Source organism: Streptopelia decaocto, assembly GCF_964273445.1.
Source record: "Streptopelia decaocto genome assembly, chromosome: 1".
NCBI classification, from domain to species: Eukaryota; Metazoa; Chordata; class Aves; order Columbiformes; family Columbidae; genus Streptopelia; species Streptopelia decaocto.
Window position 1 is genome coordinate 61289282 of NC_138663.1, and position 22174 is coordinate 61311455.

General features: G+C 46.5%; 2 protein-coding genes and 1 long non-coding RNA gene across 3 annotated transcripts in view; 2 read left to right on the forward strand and 1 right to left on the reverse strand.

The window, feature by feature from the left end:
- The first annotated feature begins 1039 nt into the window (after positions 1 to 1039).
- On the forward strand, positions 1040 to 16799 carry DENND11 (DENN domain containing 11). Its single transcript, XM_082050432.1, has 9 exons — positions 1040 to 1339; positions 7322 to 7421; positions 8480 to 8638; positions 9303 to 9456; positions 9716 to 9854; positions 10322 to 10453; positions 10644 to 10794; positions 11272 to 11340; positions 12440 to 16799. The coding sequence occupies exons 1-9, from the start codon at positions 1105 to 1107 to the stop codon at positions 12633 to 12635; spliced, it is 1335 nt and encodes a 444-aa protein (XP_081906558.1). The 5' UTR covers positions 1040 to 1104; the 3' UTR covers positions 12636 to 16799.
- Positions 16800 to 18770: 1971 nt separating this feature from the next.
- Positions 18771 to 22174, reverse strand: part of AGK (acylglycerol kinase) — a 37871-nt gene continuing 34467 nt past the window's right edge. Inside the window, exons 14-15 of the mRNA XM_082050450.1 lie at positions 21103 to 21187; positions 18771 to 19379 (exon numbers count right to left, since the gene is read on the reverse strand). Coding sequence (XP_081906576.1) covers positions 19242 to 19379; positions 21103 to 21187 — 223 coding nt within the window. The 3' untranslated portion in view covers positions 18771 to 19241. The remainder of the gene's footprint in view (positions 19380 to 21102; positions 21188 to 22174) is intronic.
- LOC309438709 overlaps positions 21073 to 22174 on the forward strand; it is a 29250-nt gene continuing 28148 nt past the window's right edge. The window contains exon 1 of the long non-coding RNA XR_014183845.1: positions 21073 to 21207. This is a non-coding gene — a long non-coding RNA (uncharacterized lncRNA). The remainder of the gene's footprint in view (positions 21208 to 22174) is intronic.

The window sequence follows — 22174 nt, forward strand, 5'->3', positions numbered from 1 at the left end:
TGGCTCATGCAGTAGGATGGGCTCAACAGGGCTCCCGCTTAGCATTCCTGCTCAAACAGGCAGCTGGTCTGCACTGGGGTCACAGGCTGGGGGGGACAGAATACAGGCATCCAGCTCTGCCCTTGGGCAGGGAGTGACACATGGAGAGGTGGGTGCCTTGCCTTAGGGAGTCCCCAGTCATATAGAATCATTTGGGTTGGAAGAGACCGTCAAGATCATAGAGTCCAGCCATTAACCTAACACTGGCACTAAACTATGTCCCTAAGAAGCTCATCTACATGTCTTTTAAACACCTCCAGGGATGTTGACTCAACTGCTTCTCTAGGCAGCCTGTTTCACTGCTTCATAAGCCTTTATGTGAGGAAATTTTTCCTAATATCCAATCTAAACCTCCCCTGGCACAACTTGGGGCAACTTCCTCTTGTCCTATCAGTTGCTACTTGGGAGAAGAGACCAACACCCTCCATGCTACAACGTCCTTTCAGGTAGTTGTAGAGAGTAATAAGGTCTCCCCTCAGCCTCATTTTCTCCAGGATAAACAGCCCCAGTTCCCTCAGCCACTCCTCATCAGACTTGTGCTCCAGACCCTTCACCAGCTTTGTTGCCCTTCTGTGAACGCTCTCCAGCACCTCAATGTCTGTCTTGTGGTGACGGGCCCAAACCTGAACACAGGATTCAAAGTGGGGCCTCACCAGCGCCCAGTACAGGGGGACGATCCTCCCACGCACACTCAGGAGCTGGCACTGGAGAGCACAGAAGCCGGGAGCCCCCTGCCAGGCTACCCCTCGGTTATCTCCAGCTCCTTCCAGGCCCCCTCCACAGTCCCAAGGTCTGGTCTCCAAGCTACCAGTACCGCGCCCCCGCCAACACGCGTTCGGCGCCATGCCCCGCCCCCGATGGCATGCCGCGCCCCCTCAGCGGGCAGCCACGCCCCCTCAGCGAGAAGCCACGCCTCCCTACCTGGTCCCACCCCCTACGCGTTGGGGGCGTGGCCCTCCGCGTCCCCGCTCCCGTAGCGTTCCCGCCCCGGAGCCGCCCCCCGCCGGCGGCCGGTGCGGAGCTGGGGGTGCGGCGCGGCGCCGTGCGGGCGGGGGGACCGCGGCCATGGTGGAGCGCGCAGACGAGGCGCCGCTGCTCTTCTGGGCCGAGGGCCCCGCCGTGTCGGCGCCGCCGCCCGCGGCCGAAGCGGACAGTGGCGGCGGGCGGCGGCTCGGCGGCGGCTGGAGCGCGGGTCCGTGGGGCGACGCGGGGCCGGCGGAGGCGGCGGGGCCGCCGCGGACGGAGGCGGAGGAGGACCAGATCGTGGCCGTCTTCGTGGTCACCTTCGACCCCCGCACGGGTGAGCGGCGTCGGGGGCGGGCGGGACGGGGCGCGGGGGACCGGGGCCTGCAATGGTCGGGCCTGGGCTCCCGGTGCCGCTGGCGTGAGATGGATCGGGATCGGGGTGCCCGCGGCTTGTATCCCTCCTCCCGCGGGGACCGCTCCCCGCCCGCCGTTAGGGCAGGGTCGCCGGACCCCAGCGGAGAGCGGCCTGCGGGAGCCGGGCTGTACCTGCTCCCACGGGAGAGCGCGGCTTCCCGGCACTGCTGCCGGTCCCCCGTGCCCCGTCTGGCCTCCCGAGAACGCCGTGCGGACTGGGGGCCGTGGGGGTTTGGCCGAAAGCGGAATATGAGGGGGGTTGCGTTTAGTCTCCATGTCGCCGAGAAGTTCTGACGGGAGGACGGCGCTCTTGCTGGTGCCGCTCCGAGGAGAGACGGTGAGCCGGGCAGGGGCGGGCATAGCGCTGCCCCGCTGCGGGATACGGGACGGGGATCGTGCGGCCGGTGCTGGGGCACCCCCTGTGCCCAGCACTGCGTCCAGGCCTCAGGCTGAGCCTCTGCCCGGCGCTGCCTTGGCGGCACCAACCTGTTAGCAGCATCTCAAGAGCATCCTTCTGCCTCCGTGCTGTGGACCTGTCTGCACCCATGGACAGTGGGCAGCGGTGATGGCAGGTGTAAATCTGCCCGGCACGCAGGGCATGATCCCCAGCAGCAGCAGCTTGGCTGTGTGTTTCTTGGTGACCTGCGTGTTTAGAGGTTGGGCTCTGATAGGATCTCTGGGACTCCTAGTGCTTTGGAGTGGAGTGCAGTGATCCAGGGGGGCAGAGGAGACGGGTGAGGGAATGTTTTTTCCACTTTTCACTGCCATATCCGTCTCCTTTGGCACTGTTGGACTTTGGTGTTGCATCACTTCTTTTACTGATGGAGGTTACTAATTTCAAGCCTGCAAATCAGCATTTCATAAAACAACTTTGTATTCTTAGTCTTGCAGCTCTAGCGGTATCAACAAGACAGGATGATCTGACACAGGTAGGAAGTAGCACCCACCTTGCATCTGTTAACACAGGTACTGTGCTTAGGGGTCCCAAGACAGATTGTTGGGTCTTTCAGCTGCCTGGTACCAGCCTGAGGTGCAAAGGCATAGCTGAAAGTCTTGGTACAATCAGAGAGCTTAGGAAGTAGCTGGGGAGGTGCAGAAGCCCATTTGCATCTAGTTCTGGGAGTGAGACCCTCTCCTCTGTAGACAGACACATTCTAAGTAAATCCATAGCAAAAGTACTGGAGACAGGAAGGAGCTCTGTGAAGCATGGTGAGCTTCTTCTGCTGGAAGGGGGAGGTAACAGACATCATGTTCTCAAGAGGGTCCTGATAGTGAAGACTGAATCCTTGTCTTGAACTGAAAATCCCAAGGAGGCAGTGAAAAGAACGGCACCTCAGGTGCAATGTGCTGTCAGAAACGCACGCTGCGAGATAGCACGGCTGCTGTGTCCTGAAACAGCAAAGGGCTTTTGAGAAGTTACCCATTTCATACTGCACCATAGAGAGGTGTCTTCAATCTAGAGGTCAGAGTTTCTTGACTCATCGAAATTCAAAATGAGATTGGATGTCGTCTTTCCAAAAGGAGATGGAAAGGGGAGGTGTTTCTCATAAGTATCCAAAACACGGAAGAGTCCGGATGACTGCAGCAACGGGAGGTTGTATTTCAATCTGAGAGCATATGCCTTCTACGAAATGGTGAGATTTTCTTGGTTGGCAGAAAGCTGAGCTTTCGCAGGAGTTTGTGTGAACCAGCTGTTGCTTTGAATGCAGTCCAGGGAAAGTTGGGAAACAGCTCTTCTCACATCTGATGTGCAGTTAATGCTGGGTGTCATCAGCCTTGGAGTAGTCTTGTCAAGTCCTGCAAGATTCAGCCTCCCACTGCTGCTCAGTGCTGACACTGAATGCAAGGCACGTGACCGGACTGTGAGGAACACACCAGCAAATGTCAGCTCCACAGGTGGAGGACAAAGTGTCCTGTGGAGGATGTAGACTCAGAAAAAAGATCTTCATGCTGCAGTGGTGTGGACTTGCTAGGGTCAGAAAGAAGATATAGGAATTCCTGGGTCAACCACATCAGGTGGCTTGAAAGACTTCTGTAATGCTCATAACAGGATCTGGTCCTTGTGTGTGACTTAAAGGACATCATCCACTCAACATCTGAGCTGGAAACCTGCTTGACCCTGCCCAAGCAAAGCACAGCAGACCTCCTTTGGTACCTTGCTCGGGCACGTGGAAGGCAGAATTTCTGCTGGTGGTTGGTAGTTATGTCAGGTAATGTCTACTCAAGTACAGGTGAGCAGTTGGATGAGAGGTGTTTTACAGTAGAAGCATGAAGTGGTTACTACAGTAATAAAAATGTAACATCTTTCCTCCTAAATTTAGAAGGGCTTGAAGAAGACAAGCTCAATGTATCCAGTAGTTATGGGGTACCAGGCCATTGTTACAGTTCTGTTGTCCCTGGGACTCCGTTGGTGCTTGTGTGAGTGGCCAAACATAAGAGCCAGAGGCAGCTTCTCAACCAGTGGTGCTGTCCTCACCTCCAACATGGTGAACCTTGTGGCACTTGAGAAGGAGCTCTTTGCACTGCTATTGAAAGGATGGCTGTTGCACTAATGCAGAAAGTGAACTGTAAATTAAGTGGAGAATTGTGGCAGCCCGGGAGCCAACCATGCCATCTGCTTGTTGCTCCCTGCGCTTTGGCAGTCCCCTCCTTCAAGGAACGACAAGTTGGGAATGCTCTGACGCTTGAAAAGGCGTGAGCGTGGAGTCTGTACAAACTACCTTAAAGAGCACGGTCACAAGGGGCTTTAACAAGGCTGCTTAATTTCCTAGTGAGAGTGTTCCCTTGGGCAGGTAGTAACAGAAGACCCAACACTCTCTTGGGCAGCAATGGAGATACATCTGGTAGGTGTGACTTACTTGGGATTAAGTTTGATCACGTCTGCTTTCCAAGATTCATGCTTGTCTTGGGTAAAGCAAGCAAAAAAAAAAAAAAATAGTGATAAATTTTGCTTTGGGAAGGGGATAAAGAAAGATGAAGCAAAGTCCGTGACCACATCTATTCTGTCAGATCAGAATAGTCTGAAAGAGGCTGCACCTTCTTAGCCCTTTTTCTGTGATGGAGGTGATGATGGTCAACCTTGTGGAGGTCCCACACAAGTCTGCTGGCTTAAAGGGTGATGTGAGTAATGGAGGGAGATGAAAAGAGAAGGAAGAAATCCATTTTGCACCAGTGAACATGCAAATACTCTGTTTTTCTGTCCCGCATTTCTTCCATGCAGGAAATGGAGCCAGCGTGATGGCTACATCACACTTAGTGCTTCTTGTGTCCTGGCACAACATGGTAGCATTTCACAGCTGCAGATCCTAAAGATCTTGGGAAACATCTAATGGTGAGGAGGGCCAGGTGATGACCACCAAATGCTAGTGCCATCATCATTTCTGTAAGGATGTGAAAATCCAGGGGAGAGAAAATAGCAGGGGAAGAGGAAGGACATCCTTAGCTTTGCACATCAGAAGCTGAGAGTGCTGGTTCTGACCTGGCCCGGAGCAGTGAGACAGCTCCCAGATCTCCAGATTTGACTCTCAGCAAAACCTCTCGCCCGCTCTCTAACACTGTGTGACTCTCACTTAGAAAGCTTCCCGTGTACACAAGAGCTGCTTTCTGCGTGGGGAAGGGTAATGCTTCCTCTTTTTCTACAACATTGCTCCCTCCTCTGGTTCCTCGGGCAGGCTGGCAATCACTATCACATCTGGGTGAAGTCTCTCCTTTGTTTGCTCTACTGTTTCACCAGGTCAACTCTCTTTTTTCTTTTTATCTCCGCGTTTGTTCTCAAACTGCCACGTCGCCCGTACGTTCAGAGGGCAAGGTGGTGTGAGGAACGGCCAGGAGCGCAGGTGCGGGTTGCTTGTGTCAGCTCCCAGCGACAGATCCCAGAAAAAAACAAAAGCTGCGTGATATGTGAACTGGTTTTGTGGTTACGCAGAGGATAAGGATCTGTTTGAAAGAGTCTTTTCCTTCCCTACTGCTGCAGAACAGGCACTGTTTGGGCCACGTCCACTTCAGTACCTCTGGAGTAGGTATTACACGTGATGTAGTGTTTTGTGACTAAACATAGTCAAACAGTTTCCTTTGCTCGATGGTGCTCTTGCATATTGATCTGTGTATAGGTAATGACCAATAAGTGATTCTCTGTTGTACAAGACTTAAAAGCGGATCTGGCCTTAACCACAGTTTTGTGGTTAAGAGGCAAGAGTCTTAAGAGTTGACCTCCTCAGCCTTTCAAGGAAGGGTCTTGCACCTTTAAGAAGAAAACCAAACACACACACACACAAAAAAAAAAAAAAACACCCTTCAAACAACAAAAGTCAACATCTATATATAATATGCAAAACCAACAGGGGACCGGGCAGGCTGACATGATGTCACTGGCTTTCTCTGCCAGCCTTTCACATGCCTCACAAGCGAAGACGCTTTACAGCAGAGCTCTGTGGTTTGGCGTGTGATTGCACAGAGCTGTGCTGGGGGTCACGCGGCTGCCGCTGCTCCCCAGCCAGCCCGGCTCTGCAGGAGAGGTCCACTTGTGGGCTTAGAAGTGGTTAGTTGGATGCGAAACCCCTCCTGTTGCCGCACTTAATGCTGTTGGTTTTTTTGAAGTCCCTGCCAGGCAGGGCTGGGGGAGGTCTGCTGAATGCAGTATCTGTGTGAGAAGAAAAATAGCCTATTTAAATGTCAGTAGCTAAGCCCAAATCCTGTGTGAGAGTGCACGCATATACTTGTGCAGTATGAGTAATGGCACAACAGACAGGCTTCAGAAATGAGGCTTCATATTTAAATATCTCTAAAAGTCTCAGCACAGCTGGGATGCTTACCCTAAAGGGCGGTGGAAGGACTGTAGCAGTAGAAAGCGTCGTCATGGTGCATCTGCCATTGCATTATACTGAAGAATGTTTGTTTGCTTTGTTGTTAAAATGAAGTCACAATACTTCAAATGCCGTTGCTATGGGCAGGCTGACAGAGAGCAGCAACTCAGTGGGTAAACCTGGAGCACATCTGCGTGCACTGGGAGAGTCCAGATGAGCAGGTTTGGCTCTGAAGTGCTGCGATGGGAAAGCCAGATAAGTCCTCCTTTTTTGTCCATGGTAAACTTGCCAGCAGCAGGGCACGACTTCATCAGCTTCAGGGACTTTTTGTAACTTCTCTGATACCATCTGTTCTAGGATCAGGCTCCTCAGGTGGCCTTTTCCACTGAACAACTGCATGCTTTCTGGCCGGGTTGGCAGGTGACAGACGTTTGCTAATCTTGATCTAGCTTGTAATTTATGTGCTTTTTTTGTTTGGTTATTCTAGCATGCACAAACATGTTGCATTACTTGGATCACCTCAACCTGCATATAAAGCTTCAGCTAACTCCTCCTATCCTAAACTACACGTGAGAGGTTCCAGGGAAAAGCAGTGATGATTGGGATCCTGGCTTAGGGGCTCCTGTTTGACCCACCCTGCCAAGCATAGCCAAAGGAGGATGTTGATGGTAGTATGAGCTCTCACAGAAACTCATCCTAAAAAGCAGCAGTTTATATTTTGGGTTCTTTCTATACTGGATGCTTATGTCGACAGCCTGAATGGAACAGCATTAATATCATAGCTCATCCACTGTCAGGTAAAATTGTAGGTGTTCTGTGATTAACTGTATAAACCTACAAAATAGCACTAGCGTCAGAAACAGCTCCAGAAGTTCTGCAATATCTGGGTGTTGTGCTGCAACAAGTAACGCTTGCAAGAGATATGTGGAGTACAGTATGTCACCTACTGTCTGTGACAATTTAGAAGTTCCAGAATTATGTTAGTGCACTGTAACTGGCATCCCAGTGATGCAGAAGCAACAACTTGCTGTTGCTGGTGTTTTCTCTTTAGAAGTGAGTGCTGTGTCCAAGTTTACCTGAATAAATTTGCTTCTTTACAGGCAACATGGTGGAGTGGTGTTTGCCCCAAGATATTGATTTGGAAGGCGTGGAATTCAAATCCATGGCAAGCGGGTCTCACAAAATCCAGTCAGATTTCATGTGAGTATGTCTGAGCTATATTCTTTCTCTTAGCTATATGTCTACACCACCATCCTTTAATTCAGAACATTCAAGAAAAATACCACCCATGAAGTTAAGTTCCTGTATAAATGTGCTGCTAAACTGTACCTGCCTGAGCCAAAGATACTCTTCAGATATTCTCAACATCATACTGAGTACCAGCGAGCTATGTGGAATCTGTGTGACAGCTTTGGTTGTGGAGGTCAACTGGTGAATGGGGCAGGCCAACTTCTCAGTGGTGTGCAAATTTTAATGCATTTTGTGTGGATTATAACTGTACTGCCACTATTGGAATTGTCAGCAGAGGCCTATGGGGAAGAGGAAGGAATGGCAGAACTGCAGTGGGAAGGGTTTTAAAGGTACTGGAGTTAGAAAGAGGTTCTGGCAGTACTTTTGGATCCTTTAAATGAATCCTTGCACACTTTCTTCTTTGCTAGCTCCTTCCTTCAGTGGAAAGACATAAGCTAGGAATTTTCTGCGTTCCCATCGTTTTATACCCAGTGTTGCAATGCAGCAATATTTTGCAATGAATTGCAGTGTCACAGTTCCTTTTGGTCAGGAATAACAGTTACTTTCTCAAAGGCTCGTGAACTCACCCTTGCACTCAGCTGGAGTATGCCTGAATGTGCTGGCACCCAAAATATTACTAGGTAGCTAGACCGTACTCACAACTTCATGCACTGCAGGCTCTTCTTCTTTGGAAGAAGGCTGCTGCATTGACTGGGCTCTGCATCCTCTGTAAGTCTTCCTTCCAAGTTCTTTCCCTACCTGTGTTCCTTGCAAGCCTGTGACATGGCCGGGAGGGGCTTTAGTGGTAGTGGCACTGGGAACTTTTCCCTTGAATGGTCTATCTCGTTCCCAAGAAGGTTAGGACACTTGAGGCCTGCCCTCAGCCCTTCAGGTAGTGGGGTGAGATTTCAGGAGGTTCCCTAAAGAAGGAACTGCGTTCCTAAATCAGTATTTTTGGTGGTCAGTTACCTTCAATTCTTCCCCTTGCCTCTTTTTAACAATATCCTTTCTGTCACGTTTGTCCCCAGTTATTTCCGGAAAGGGCTCTGTTTTGGTCTGGCTTGCTTTGCCAACATGCCCGTGGAGAGTGAGTTAGAGCGTGGTGCCCGCATGAAGTCCGTGGGGATTCTCTCCCCCTCCTACACCCTGCTGTATAGGTACATGCACTTCCTGGAGAACCAGGTCAGGTAAGTTCCCTTGGGAATAGAACCGGCCACTCCCTGTCTGGGAGAGGTAACATTGCCTTGATGGAGAGGTGTAAGAATTTGGCTACAATGCTGAGCTATGATTTCCTTGCATGACCGCTTCTCCAGAAAAAGTTACGGGTTCAGAATGGGAAGAAAACAAGGAACTGATTAGGAATAGTCTGTTCATTGCGAACAGGCTTGTCAGATGCAATTCAAACCGTACTTATTATGCGGGGACAGAATTGTCATGGGGAGAGTTGAGAGGACAAGAAGTTCTCCTTTTCTCCTTCTGAAAATCATTTTACTAAGGGCTCACAAAAGGCTTCTAAACCGATGACGGTGATCCTGTGTAGATGTGTGCCTCAGCTGTGTTGAGTGGGCCTGGCAGGGAAAATGGTGATGGTAGAAGGGAAACCTCTTCCTACCTGGGCAGATTTTAAAACAGGATCAGTCCTCTGCATACCTCAGCTCGCTGTCTGCCCGTATCCTCTGCCTGCACTGAAAGCTGGTGTAACTATTATGCTTCGGCTGCCCTCCTGGATAAGTCTGTGCAACCGAGGCACCCCAGGCACTTTTGCCAGCTGGGAGAGCAGATGCTGGCTGGGGGCAAGGCACTAAATCAGTCTGGAAACACTACAGATCTGGTTTTTCCTTTCTTTTCCAGACACCAGCTGGAGATGCCAGGGCACTACTCCCATCTAGAGGCGTTCTATGATGACAAGAAAGGAGTTCTCCCTGATAGCAAGGGCACCCCCACCTCTCAGCAACCTGTCCACTGGCTGCCATCCATCCACAGATACATGTACCCAGAGATGAAGGTGAGGCAGGTGCTTTGAGGCTTGCAGGAATGTGCAGTGTGCTGCTGCTCCTTGCTGATGTCTCATACTTCTTTATATAAGCAGCCACTCCAGCGCTTTGTAAGCTGCTTTAGATACATTTTGTTACTTGGACTGTTACAAGCTGCAGTTCTCTGTCGTTGCTGTGTGCTGGTCTTGCTGCCACATTTAGACTGAGCATCTGTGCATGTGTCCCTGTTTCACCTCTGAGCCGTTTTCTTCCCTTTCCCTCCACCTGCAGATCACACACCCTGCTGGCTGTATGTCTCAGTTCATCAAATTCTTCGGTGAGCAGATCCTCGTCCTCTGGAAGTTTGCCCTGCTGCGCAAGCGCATATTAATATTTTCACCGCCCCCAGTTGGAGTTGTCTGCTATAGAGGTATGTTTCCAGGGACACCGCAGAGCTCTGATGTAGTAGGCTGAAGCACTGCAGAAATGCCTGTGGGTACCAAGGGGACAGACATCATGCAGGTCTTCAAAATCTATTGTAACCATTCCTTGTGAAGACACCGTTCAGCCTGCATTTACCCATTTCCTACAAAATGCTTTTCTCCAGGCCTTTTGGGTAAAGACATACCTGACACTGTCAAATACAGTTCCTGTCAACACAGGAAAACAAGAGTGCTGAATGAATTTGTGGAATCTAGTAGAACAGGGGGGTCCCCATGGGATAAATGATTATTTCCTATCCAAACCAGGATGACCCCACTTGAGAGGTTCTGGTGGTCAGAGGCATTTCAAAGCTTTCACCATTGTTTTCATAGAAGTGTGTGAGAGAACTGGGGGCTCAGAACATCCTTGAGGGAATATGGAAAGCATCTCAGGATGTACTTCTCTTGTCGACAGTGTACTGCTGCTGTTGCCTTGCCAATGTTTCTCTGCCTGGTCTTGGAGGAACTGTCCCAGAGTCCAAACCATTCTTTTATGTGAATGTGGCAGACATAGAAATGCTGGAGACGGAAGTATCATATGTGGCCTGTAAGTATGATGGATTGGGCGTGACATTTTTAACTTCAGGCTGCAAAATGTCTTGAGGCACCAGACTGTGGAATGAAACTGATCAGAAATAGGATGTGCATGGAATGGCTAACTATGAAAACAGGAGAGAACAGTTGGTCTGCTGGGAAAGCAACATGCTGCTCTGAAAAATCTTCTCTGGTTTTGACAGGTACAACAGAAAAGATCTTTGAGGAGAAACGGGATCTCTATGATGTCTATGTGGACAACCAGAATGTGAAGACGCATCATGAACATCTGCAACCACTCCTGAAAATTAACAATGCTGACAAGGAGAAGTACCGACGGCTCAATGACCAGAGGTAATAACAGATGTCTGGGTGGTCCCGGTCCTGATAGGAGAGTAGTGCAATGCGGAATAAAGAGGACACTACCCATTTGTACTTTTTCTTCTTGTCTTAGTGTTTTCAAAGCTCATCTCTTTGAGATTCTGGTTCCACTGTAGCTGACTCTTATGACTGGGCAATCTGCACATGTGTGTTCCCTAACTTACGATTACTCTGCCAGTGAGCTGATGGAGCAGATAGAAGGCAGGAAGAGAAGAAGAGGTTGTGATTCACCGTTGGTTCACCACTGATCAGTAGCAGAACTGAAAACAGAGCCTGATTTCTAGTCCAGTGCCTTATAAAGACTACTCTGTTGCCTCGGACATTGGGGCAACAGTGTTAGTGTGATTGGTCTCCAAGAAATGGATGTGAAAATTTAGTTGTAATCCTTGTCTAATAATGCTTTGAGGTTCACTGTAAGTATGTGCATTTAATCTGTCTCCCTTCTCTCAGGCAGATGTTAATGTATTCTCAAGAAGTGGGTGAGGACTGTAGCTCCTGTGAAGAGGACCTTTTCATCTTGTGAGTGGCTACCTCTAATACTTAGTTGAACACTGTTATGTTTAGGGACCCTCTTTCACTGATTTCATGTTGCACTGGTTTCGCATATTATGAAACATTGTCGTTAACATAATTCCATAGTCAGCTCTCTTCTGCTAGGGATCGAAGAACCAAACTGGCTCTTCCTCTTCAGATCATCTTCCTTTCACTTTGAGAAGCCAAACGCAGCCATATTAGTCTCCACTGGGGTCTCTTAAGTGCTGGGAGGGAGAAGGGAGTTTTAAATAAATGCAAGAATCCCCTCCCCTTTTTGGAAAACATGAGCACTTTTCATGCCAGAACATTTGACTCAGGAAAGGACAATGTCTGTGGGAAGCAGGCACTGCACCATGCAGGGGGAAGTAGAGTGTGGAGATAAGGACCTGCATGTGAAGGATTGGCCCATTGATGTGCCTGCCTTTGTACTTGGCAAGCAGAGGAACCAGAACTGGGTGTAGAGCATGAGGTACAGACTCAGAGGAAAGCCGCACCTCTGCCACCTTCACTGCCTGTTGCTGTTGTTCAGTCTGCAGCAGGTGAGGAGGAGTGGGATGGAACTGTGGGAAGGGCTGTCAGAGCAGAGCTCTCAGTGTTGAGCTGCACAGATGTAGTCAGAGCTCTTCCTGAACAGCCTTGCACGTTCCTGGGAGAGCACTAGGTAAGAAGTAGCTCTCACTGCTGCATTCTGTGCCAGCAATGGGCAATTTATTTACCTGGTGGCTTACCAGATGGATGACAACACTGTTTCCTCCTTCACATTATGGGAGCTATAGGTCTGATGTACTCACTTGGTTACCACAAAGTACACATTATCTGATAAGGTGGCATGCTTCTGAAGAGTGAAACGCCTGCCATAAATCAGGCAGACAGAAGCACCGCTGTACGTTAAAGGTTACTGCTTTATCTGTTTATTCTGAATCATCCCTAGGGCGGATGCAAAACTACTACAGTGTCACCTAAGAAGGTGGGATCTGTGATTAAAGGGGGTTACATGCAGTTCTGGGGCTCTGCTGCCTGTTTGGTAAATTTGCTATCTTTTGGGGGCTCCAATGCCATCAACTTAGCTGATTTTATCCTATAGGTTTTTCATGGAGCAGAACAACCGTATATTTCAGACGCTGATGGAGGTGTCAGCCAGCCAGGACAAGACACTGACAGCTGACCACGCACGAGGCATGGGCCTGGATCCCCAAGGGGATCGAAGTTTCCTTATGGACCTGCTGGAAGTGTATGGCATTGATGTTATGCTAGTCATTGACAACCCCTGCTGCACCTAAACCAAGGGCAAGAGAGACGGGGAGCAAAGATCCACTTTTTAAAGACTACCAGACATTGCTTAGGAGGATCACTGGAACTCACCACAGCCACTGGACGGATCTTGTTTTATTTAATAACTTTATATGGAGAGTATTTATAATTTTAAAACAAAATGTGATTTTTATTTTCTCCCCTTCAACATCCCAATGAGTACCTCCTCCAGGCTTTTTGTTTGTTATTGTCTCCCATTCTTTTGTGGTTTTGTTTTGTTTAGATAGGACCAGTGGCATCCTCACTGTTGCCAGTGATAGCTAGGTTTTTGCCTAACCTGGATACCTGAGGGCTGAAGACTTCAGGAAAGCACTTTGTCTGGATGGGGACCAGTGTGAAAAGCTGTAGCTGAGCCCTCAAGACTTGACTGGAAAACCCTCCTATCACCCCCTCTTCCACTTGGGGACTGAAGAGAGCTTCATAAAACATTTCCTGTCCTACCATGTTTATTGGTGGGGACAGTTAAACCAATGATGAAAAAAAGGACTCCTTTAAACACCCCTCACCCAGCTTTTAGCAGCTGAATTGGAATGGCAGAAGCAAGTCTGGGATAAGGGGGTGCTACAGGATCTTCTATGACTTTACTTACCAGAGTGGCATGGTTTCACTTCCAGCATTTGAGATGGTATAAACTGGCAAAGACTATACCTGCCTATTTCATAGCTGGAGAAGAGCACTATCTCTGCTTAATCCATTCCTTCTACATCCTCTGGTTTTCAGTTGCATCACACCTGCTGCTTCGGTTCAAAATCTTCAAACCAGCAAGACGGTTTCCTGTTTACCAGGGGCCAACATCACTGAGCCACCTTGCAGTTGCCATGCTCTCCAGCCTCAGCTCAGATGGTGCTGGGCAGGACTGGGTTGAATAAGTATGCTCTAACTAATGTCCCTAGCCCTTCCTTTATAGCAGATGGTGCTTGTCACTCCTTTGCTTTAACATTGTCTGTTGATCCTCTTTTTGTCGCGCAGCCTTCAGCACTGCCTGCCACTGTCCTTGGCTTTATGTGAGACGAGAGCAGTACGTGACCTTTCAGCTGGAACAGCTTTGCAGTTCGCAGGGGGTTCTCTTGGCCTTAGGGGTTCTTAACTGGTACAGCTGCTAGAAGCAATTGTCTAACAGCCTTTCTTTTTTATTTCCCTGAGCAGAAAAGCTGTAGAACCACATGAACAGTGTTTCTCATTCTTGTGCTGTAGAAAGAACAGGATTCAGTTCATGCAGAGCCAATGGTTCCCTTCAGGATGGCTATCCCTGTAAGAGTAATCCAGGAATGATACTGTGGGTTTGTGGCATGACATACCGCTTTGCCCCAAATCCTTCAGCCAGTAGTAGCATCAGGTTTAGGCTAACTGTTCTTCCTGAACTGTGGCTACAGCTAATTACCTGCTGCTTCTACCATAATAGACTTCAGCACCCTTGGAGCCTTTTTGCAGTTTGTAGAAATACAAACTGTAGCTGATGTACCCACTTAGCCTGGCATTTTATAGGATGAGACAAGAGCCTCAACCACCAAAGTCTCACCCACTAGTTCTTTTTAAAATAGGTGAAGCAAACGTTCTCGAAGCAGACCTGTGGTTTGTCTCCCTCTGGAAGGAAGGAGGCTGGCACATCCTATTTTTCCTTGAAGGCTGCGTGCAGCAAAGGGGTAATATTACTTGCTGTGGATCCAAAGGCTTTAGTGAGGTGTGGGATCAGGGGCCTCACAAGGCTTCTTGCACAGTTTATTGGTATGAGCTTCAGTGTATTACGTTCTTGTGGTCTGGCTGTCTCTAAGCGGTTCCTCCCTTGCCTGCTTTTTCAGGGCTTTGGATGTTTTTGTACAGGAGAAAACGCTGCTGCTTACATTGCCAGTTGCTCACAACTGTAACATAATCATCCTTAAATGTTTGGGGAAAAAATGAAGAAAGAGGAAGAAAATGGAGCTCAATATCATGTAATTGTTTAATCTATTAAGGAAAGACTGATTTTAAATTGACACCTCTAACATAAAAGTGGCCTGCAATCTCCATTCTTTTTCTCATTTCTACTTTAGGTTTAACATGCTGTTTGCAATGAAGATCCCCAAGGAAGTATAGCTGGCACTTACTTAACTTCCTTCAGATATAAAAAAAGGAACTGAAATTGGTTTCTAGCAATTCTTCCTCTCACTTTCTTAAAGGCTTGCTACATAGTTTAGCTGTGGTCAGCTGTAAATGACTTTCTATTTTCTTTGATGTCAGTTGTTCTACTGAACTAAATAGGAACAAACCTTTAGTTTGTTGCTGAAATTTTACAGCCTTTGCAGTCAGAGGCTTTCTAACACCTTGCACTGGTGTGCTACGTTCACAAGCTGTCAGAACATCAGGTCTACTAGAGAGCGCTGCTAGAGCCCAGCAAGCAGAACCTCGTGAAATTACTATTTGACATTTATTAAACCTTTGCTTTTCAGGAACTAGGTTTTCAGTTGCGAGCAGTAGCGTGGGTGCAGAAGCATCAAAGCAAGCAGATTACTGTAAAAGTAGCATCCATGCTACTTCCCAGCTGGATGGCTACAGCATATTTTGCTCTTCCTTGTAATTTTGCTTCTCTACAGCCTCTCTTGGCAGGTGACCGCTACAAAAGTCAGGAATTTGCCAGACAGAAAACAGAACAAAAAGACTTATCTGTCCTAACCTTTTTTGATTCACTGCGAAAGGACTTTCCACCTGCACCTTCCTTTTCTAATAGACACTACTTTTATTGTTATCACATGTGGAAAATCCTTGATAAATGTGTAACACAAATAGCCACAGCTTGGGCCATGAAGGCTTGATCAGCAGGCATTTTCTGTGTGGAACCAGCTTCACTGAATCTTGCCTTTCCGGGAGATTATAACATAATTCAAGGTAAAAGAACTAAGTACAGACATTTAAAGTTCCCTCCTTGACACTTACTAGTTGCTTTTTTCAATACTAGCAGCTGGAACAGAGGCAGGCAGTTGGTGTGTTTTGAATTAAAGGAGGGAGGAAAGTGTGGCATAAGGTAGGAGATTGCTCATTACTGCGAAATCCTCTTCTGTGTTTGAAGTACTTTGCCATTACAGTGGTGCCTTTAATTTCTTTGGTGTGATACCTCTGGTCAGTTGCTTGTGATCAGAGCCCAGGCTGAATGGTGGTTACAGTAACCAGGTATGTCCTGTGCCCTGGTAGACACAATCTGAGATGTTCCTCTCTAATGCCCAAGTCATAGTACAGCTATTGGAGGTTCTCAGTTAGTACTTGTTTGAGTTTAGGCAGGAGAGTAAGAGCTTCATAGCTGCATCTTAACACAACTGGCACTTGAAATGTATAATCAAGTAATGAATTACTATTGCGCATACAATCTAGATTGGAGGGTAAAACCTGAGAAATAGAAGCTAGGTTTTTCAATCTGAACAAAGGATACCCTGCCAGACACTTAAATCATGCAGAAGTCTTCTCACTGCAAGGTTAGGCCAAGCTGCATAGAGACAAGTACACTGAAAACTGTAATGGATACTAGGAGAAAGGAATTTTACTGAATTAAGAGTTCAGATTTCTTTTCTAGCATATACGAAGTAGTTACTCTCATGTATGTTAGAGTTAATGGTCATGGTTGTCACAGGAGAGGAGCTCACCTAGCCAGCATCCTTACGGGCAGAAGAAAGTTCCATCACATTTTCAAAAGAAAGCAGCTTACTCTACAGTTTCTTCCATTTTAAGATTAATGGGCAAAAAAGCAAAAAGTGGCCCCCTTGGTGACAGACTATGCAAGGGACAGGCATGCTTTGCTCTGGGAGGGGGAAAGACAGTGGTTTCTGGAATAAGAGGGCAAAAGCACTCTGCACTACTGCAAAAGTTTAGGCACAAAGCATGTGTACTAACCCAAATTCTCTCCTCATAACCCTTCTACATTACTTGCAGTCTCCTTTCTGTGCCCCCATTGTCCAAGCTAGTGGCCTAGCGATTATGGGAGAAGACAATACAAACGTCTTTTGCAAGGGAGTGGAATGTACTGACTTAACAGAATGATATGTCTGTCTAAAACAGGGTACAGAATGCCTGTGAACCAGAATTTCAGGTCTTGGTTAATGCAACATGCCATTCAACTGGGAATGTTTAATTGTGGTTAAAATAAACAGGTGCCTTGGGCTGGTCCATCATGAGGCTGCTATCCTTTTTATTTATGTTACAGTATTTTCAGTTCTTCTAGAAAGGAGTGGAAGTTGAAGCCAGGATAAGTGTTTTCACAAGTGGGATGTGGGATTCTACTCCTCTTTCCTGTCTTTGTATACAAAGAAAGTTGTCTGTCTTGCTGTCAGACAGAAACATAAGAACTAAGTCCATTCCTCAACACCATAGGCAATGGGTTCAGTGTATGTAATAGTTCCCTCACATCTCCCCTCAGAATGTTGCAATTCAGAGGTCTAGAACCAGCCCATACTGGGAGACCTCTGAACTGTAGAGGAAAGGGAAAAATTACTTGAATGGTGTTTATACAAGCTACTCAACTTCTGCTGATATGAACACACTAATAGCAGCTTGCATCTCAGATGATCCTTGGTACTTCAACATCATAACAGCATTAACAGCACCAATTCTGAAGGGAGCTCTTGGTTACCCTCAAGCAAGGAATCACATTGCAATGGGAGCCCTGCATCTGATACTATGGAAGAGAATTTGTCATATTGCCTGTAAAATTGTGCAGATGAACCAGAAGCTAGTGCCCATCATCTCGCCCCTTGCAGCAGGCTGTTTGTAGTTCTAACACCTCTGATGTTGTTTGCATCTTGCAGATGTGTGGTTGCTCCCATAGGCCTGTGGCTGTGTAGAGAAACTGCTTACTAAAAAACATGGGTATTTTTTAGTACAATTAAAGCTTACCTTTTTGAAATGGCTGCTGCCTTGTCTTTCCTGCCACTTGAGGAAAAACAAAACTAAACACAAAAACATTGCTGATTTTATTACAGAAGCATCAGCTTGAGCAAAAACTCAGTTGGTGAGAACTGCCCCTGACTCTGAATGAGCCAGTGGCTGCAGAGCAATGTTCTAGGTGTCTCTGTGGCAAGCAAAAAGAGCAGAGCACAGCCAACGTGTTCCTTGGACAGTGACCCAGGGCGACACTGGGCACTCCTATCTGCTGCAGATCAAAAGAAAGACAGCACAACACAGGCCCTATCACCAGCATAACTATAAAAAAGGACTAGCAGGCTTCCACTCCCCTAGATCTTCGCCAAGACATGGATGAGAGCTTGCCCCAAGAGCTTAGGTGATGAAGTTTCTCCACACTATAGTCAAGGGAAGGGCAGCATTCAGTTTGGTTCCAGCATCATGCACAAAACCAACTCTACTTCCCCTTTCAAAGCATTTTTCCTTCAGCAAGTCTCCAGCAGAGGATGCTGTAGCAGCAGCAGCCAGGATGCAGTCTTTAACAGAGCTGCTGTAAATCAATCCACTAACGTCCTTGTTTCAATTACAGCAAAGAATCAACAGATTAACTTAGACTAGATCACAGTGTAACACAGGAACTACGTACAACCAACCATAACATCAGAAAAATAAGCTTTTTTTTTTCCAGTAAGCAAGGCAGTCATGTGCACTTCTAAGTTATAATAAGAAGGGCAGCAGATAACCTTGCCTAAGTCAATAATATTTCCTTTCAGCAATTGAAGTGAAGCTATAAACAAAAGCTCAGAAAAGCAACAAAACTAATTAAGGTACTGAGGCTCAAGGGGATGTAGGTTGCATAAGAAGTGGTGAGCACTGTTTACATTCGAGAAGAGCAACCAGACACAATGAGTAATAAAAGTTATTTGGATGCCCGTATTTCTGCTATACTACTACAGGAATAAAAGGCATACTTACAAAAAAGACTCATTTGGCTTGTTAAAGAGTCTTTCCACATGTACTTCATAGAGCTTTGAGTCAATGATGACATTTTCCAATTTGCTTCTGTATAACATACCTAAACTTGACCAAAGGAATGTATTTCTACTATATTATTAACTGGAACTCTGTGCTGTTTAATCTGGCAGGGTGAAAAAAAAAAAAAAACCAACCCACAACAAATAACCAAATATATGTGGGGAATTTTTAAACTTCCTCTGAAGCTTTGTATCACTGATCTGCAATTTATTTTGTGACAGAGTAGATAACCAGCCACCTGTTTTAATGTGGCAATTCCAACGTTTCATGGACTACCATTATTCTCCCAAAATATTTTTTTCCAAGATCCCAGGTCTCGTGAGATTTATACATAGATAAAATAGACCTAAACTCTTATAACAAGTGTCCTTTCATTTTAATTTAATATACAATTGCAGTAAAGCAGTAGCATCTGGCACACAGCACTCAGCCTGCAGTGCTGTAAATGGAACACTGATGACTTCTTTGGGGAAAGAAAAAGACTCCATCAAGTTAGCAAGTATTTCTCAGAATTTTCATTTGCATTTTAACCCCCTTTGAGACTAGCCAAATCAGCCACTTCAAATGGAAGTACCTTGCACATTAGTCTGGTGGGGTTCATCAAGTCAGTTAGGTCTCATGTGCCTTGTCAAGACCCTGATAAGACTGGTAAACACTGGCCCTTTTGACATGAATTCTCATTGTACCACCGCAGGGAGAACCTGCTCCTTCACTCTGGGATCACAGAAGAACCGGAGTTTCCGGGGCAGTAGCTTCACCTCCACAGGCATCGCTTCGTGCTCCTCATTATCAATGCCAAAGGATCCCTTAGTGCCCTGTGTACAGATAACGGTGCTGATCAGGGTTTAACATAAAATGTATTATTTCAGCAATGCTGTAATACTGATACCTGACTTTACTAATAGACTCCAGTTGAATACTTAGCTGAGTCTCAACCAAGGTGCCCCCTTACCCTATGCCTTCCAGCCCATTTGGTCTCAACAACATAGCGAGAGCTACCCTTCACTCCACATAATATATTAAGAGTTTCTTGCATAAGATGTAACCTCACTAAGTTGCTAATTGGTGACAATTAAGCGCTAGGGAGCTTTAATGACCCACATTGCTTATAGTGAAGGATTCTTTGCTATTGGAACTATAATTATATGCTCTTAGATCTTGGTCTGCCAGTGGTGACACAAGCTAATCAGCAGAAGTGCCTGATAAATAACTCCTATTAAATCCATGTCACAAACACCTTTTGGTATTGTTTTACTATATTGATCTGAAACGTGAGATGCAAAGTAACTCATAGGTCAGGAATCACTCAGCAGTAGAATTTTCTTGAGTGTTTTCTGTAATGCTGATAAAGTTAGCAATGATTAAAACCATTCATCAAAATGGCAGGTTGACTTTACCTAAACTCATTTGGTGACTGCTTTGCATGCACGTGACTCAAGGCAGGGCTGTGTTGCATGGATACTCAAACTATCTCCAAGTGAATTGGTACACCAGGACAGCACAAATTAGAGACAGCAGCATAGGTTCTGGAAGTCAGAGGATCAACATATCCCACTCCTCTGCAAACCTGGCGAGACTCATCCCAGCTGCCTCCAGTTCCTTCATGACAGCGAGGTCAAGGGACTGAACAGCTCTGCTTTGCACCATGCACATGTACTGTCTTTACAGCAGCTGCAGTATGAAGAGTTCATTTTATGCCACAACCTTACTTATGGCTCAGCTGTACTCAGCCCAGCACTCCACAGTATTCTTTCAGAATCACAAAATTGCCGATATGAGTTCAATGCAAGTATTAGGATGCTGGCTAATCATGACATTATAATTCCTGATTTTCACTTCGTAGCCACAGATTTTTTTTTCACTTTTTGGCACGTTTTGTTCTCTCTTAATATGAAATTATTTTACTGAATGATAAATCATTTGAAGACAGTAATTACCTAGAGGATTGACTTCACATCCTTGCAAAAACAAGAAACAGTTCTCCCCAAGGCTGCAACAGCAGCCTCTTCTTTACAAGAGGCAATGGACGACTAATCTAAACTATATTAACAGACAGAGTTTTGACTTCTTTTTCAGCCTCATCTATTCGAAGTTTCAAGAAACTTCACTGTAGTGATCTGAGCCTTGCTGCCTTGTGTCACCCTCCTTGGTCTCCATAAAGCTTCTAATGTTTATCTTCTCTGCAGCACAATCCCATCTAGTGTAGAATGTAGACAAGGAATTCAGTCTTCAGTACTAAGAAGAAGTTGAGTATATGCAATACACCTGAATAAGAGACCTTTTACAACCACCGCTGCTGTCTACATAAAAGGTCTGTCGCTATTTACTGGCAGAATGAAGTTCCCTCTCCGGTTTACAGACCACTTAGGCAACTTCCAGTACACATGTCCTTAGTAAGGAACTGAGTTGCCACACTGAGAAACTGAGTGTCTGGCAGGGTAATCAACCTCCCAGGCTTGGAGTAGACATTTCTTAATGTGTAGCATCAACTGGCACGAGGCAATAAATAAGAGTTTTCCAGCTCCCTCAGCTTCTCACCTCTGGAAGTTGCAAGATGCATCTGCTGGCTTGGATGCACTGACTCCCTTCAGGGCATGTATGCGGATCACGCATCTTTTGACTCCTGTTCAAACCAAAAGACAGGTAAGGAGATGATTCTCTAGAAAACAGCCATCTTTAGGGATGACACATCATTGTGGGTTGGCAAGTCACTATGCATTTGGTAAACTTAGAGGTTAAGAGTATATACAAATACTTGTGGGTTTAACAGTGAAAAAGTAACATAGATATATCCTCTTCAGCTGTAGTTAATACACGACAGTATGCACTGACAACCTCCAACCAGCTTCAGCTCTGAGGATCACTGAATATATTTGAAAATAACTTTTGTATATTTGAACATACAGCAGTTTTGTGCTCCTCACTTTCACGCAGACCTGTACAACTCCTGCAGTCATTGACTACCATCTCCTCATATCTCATGCACCCACATAACTTACCAGCAACCTAAAAAAAGTAAGCCAAAAAACCTGATAGAATTTTAGTTATACTGAACCACTAAACTCTTGTCTAAACAACCACCAAAAAAGCCCAGCTCTCACATCAACACCAGTCAGCATGAAGTTTCTTACTAGTTACTTTTATGTCATTCCTGTGAAGAAACCCCAGAACATCATCATTTTATCCCTTCCAAATGAAACACCCATTTCTGTCAGATACTCCCTCTCTCTTTTCTGGTGCCTGTGAGATTCTTATTTACATACTGTAGTCAGAGAAGTGCTACTTGCCTATTTCTGCTGGTGTTGAATGGGAGCAAATAGAAGGCAGTTTGCTGCTTAGAAAGCTGCTGGTGCAAGTGCAATTTGGTATTTCTCAAGAGTACGGTTGCTGTCCTGTCACCAGATCAACTGTTAAAGAACAGAGTGCTGTGAATCCTTTTCCCAGGGTGTGCTGCTGCAGAATAAGCACAAGCTCTTGGGTATGCTGACCTAACTCTGGCCTCCTGGCTGAGAACACACACAAGCTTTTGGCTGACCTTTGGCAAAAGGTACGCTGTACCCTAGGCAGTAACCCCTAAGTTTGGACCCCTCTCCAGACAGGCAGCAACACA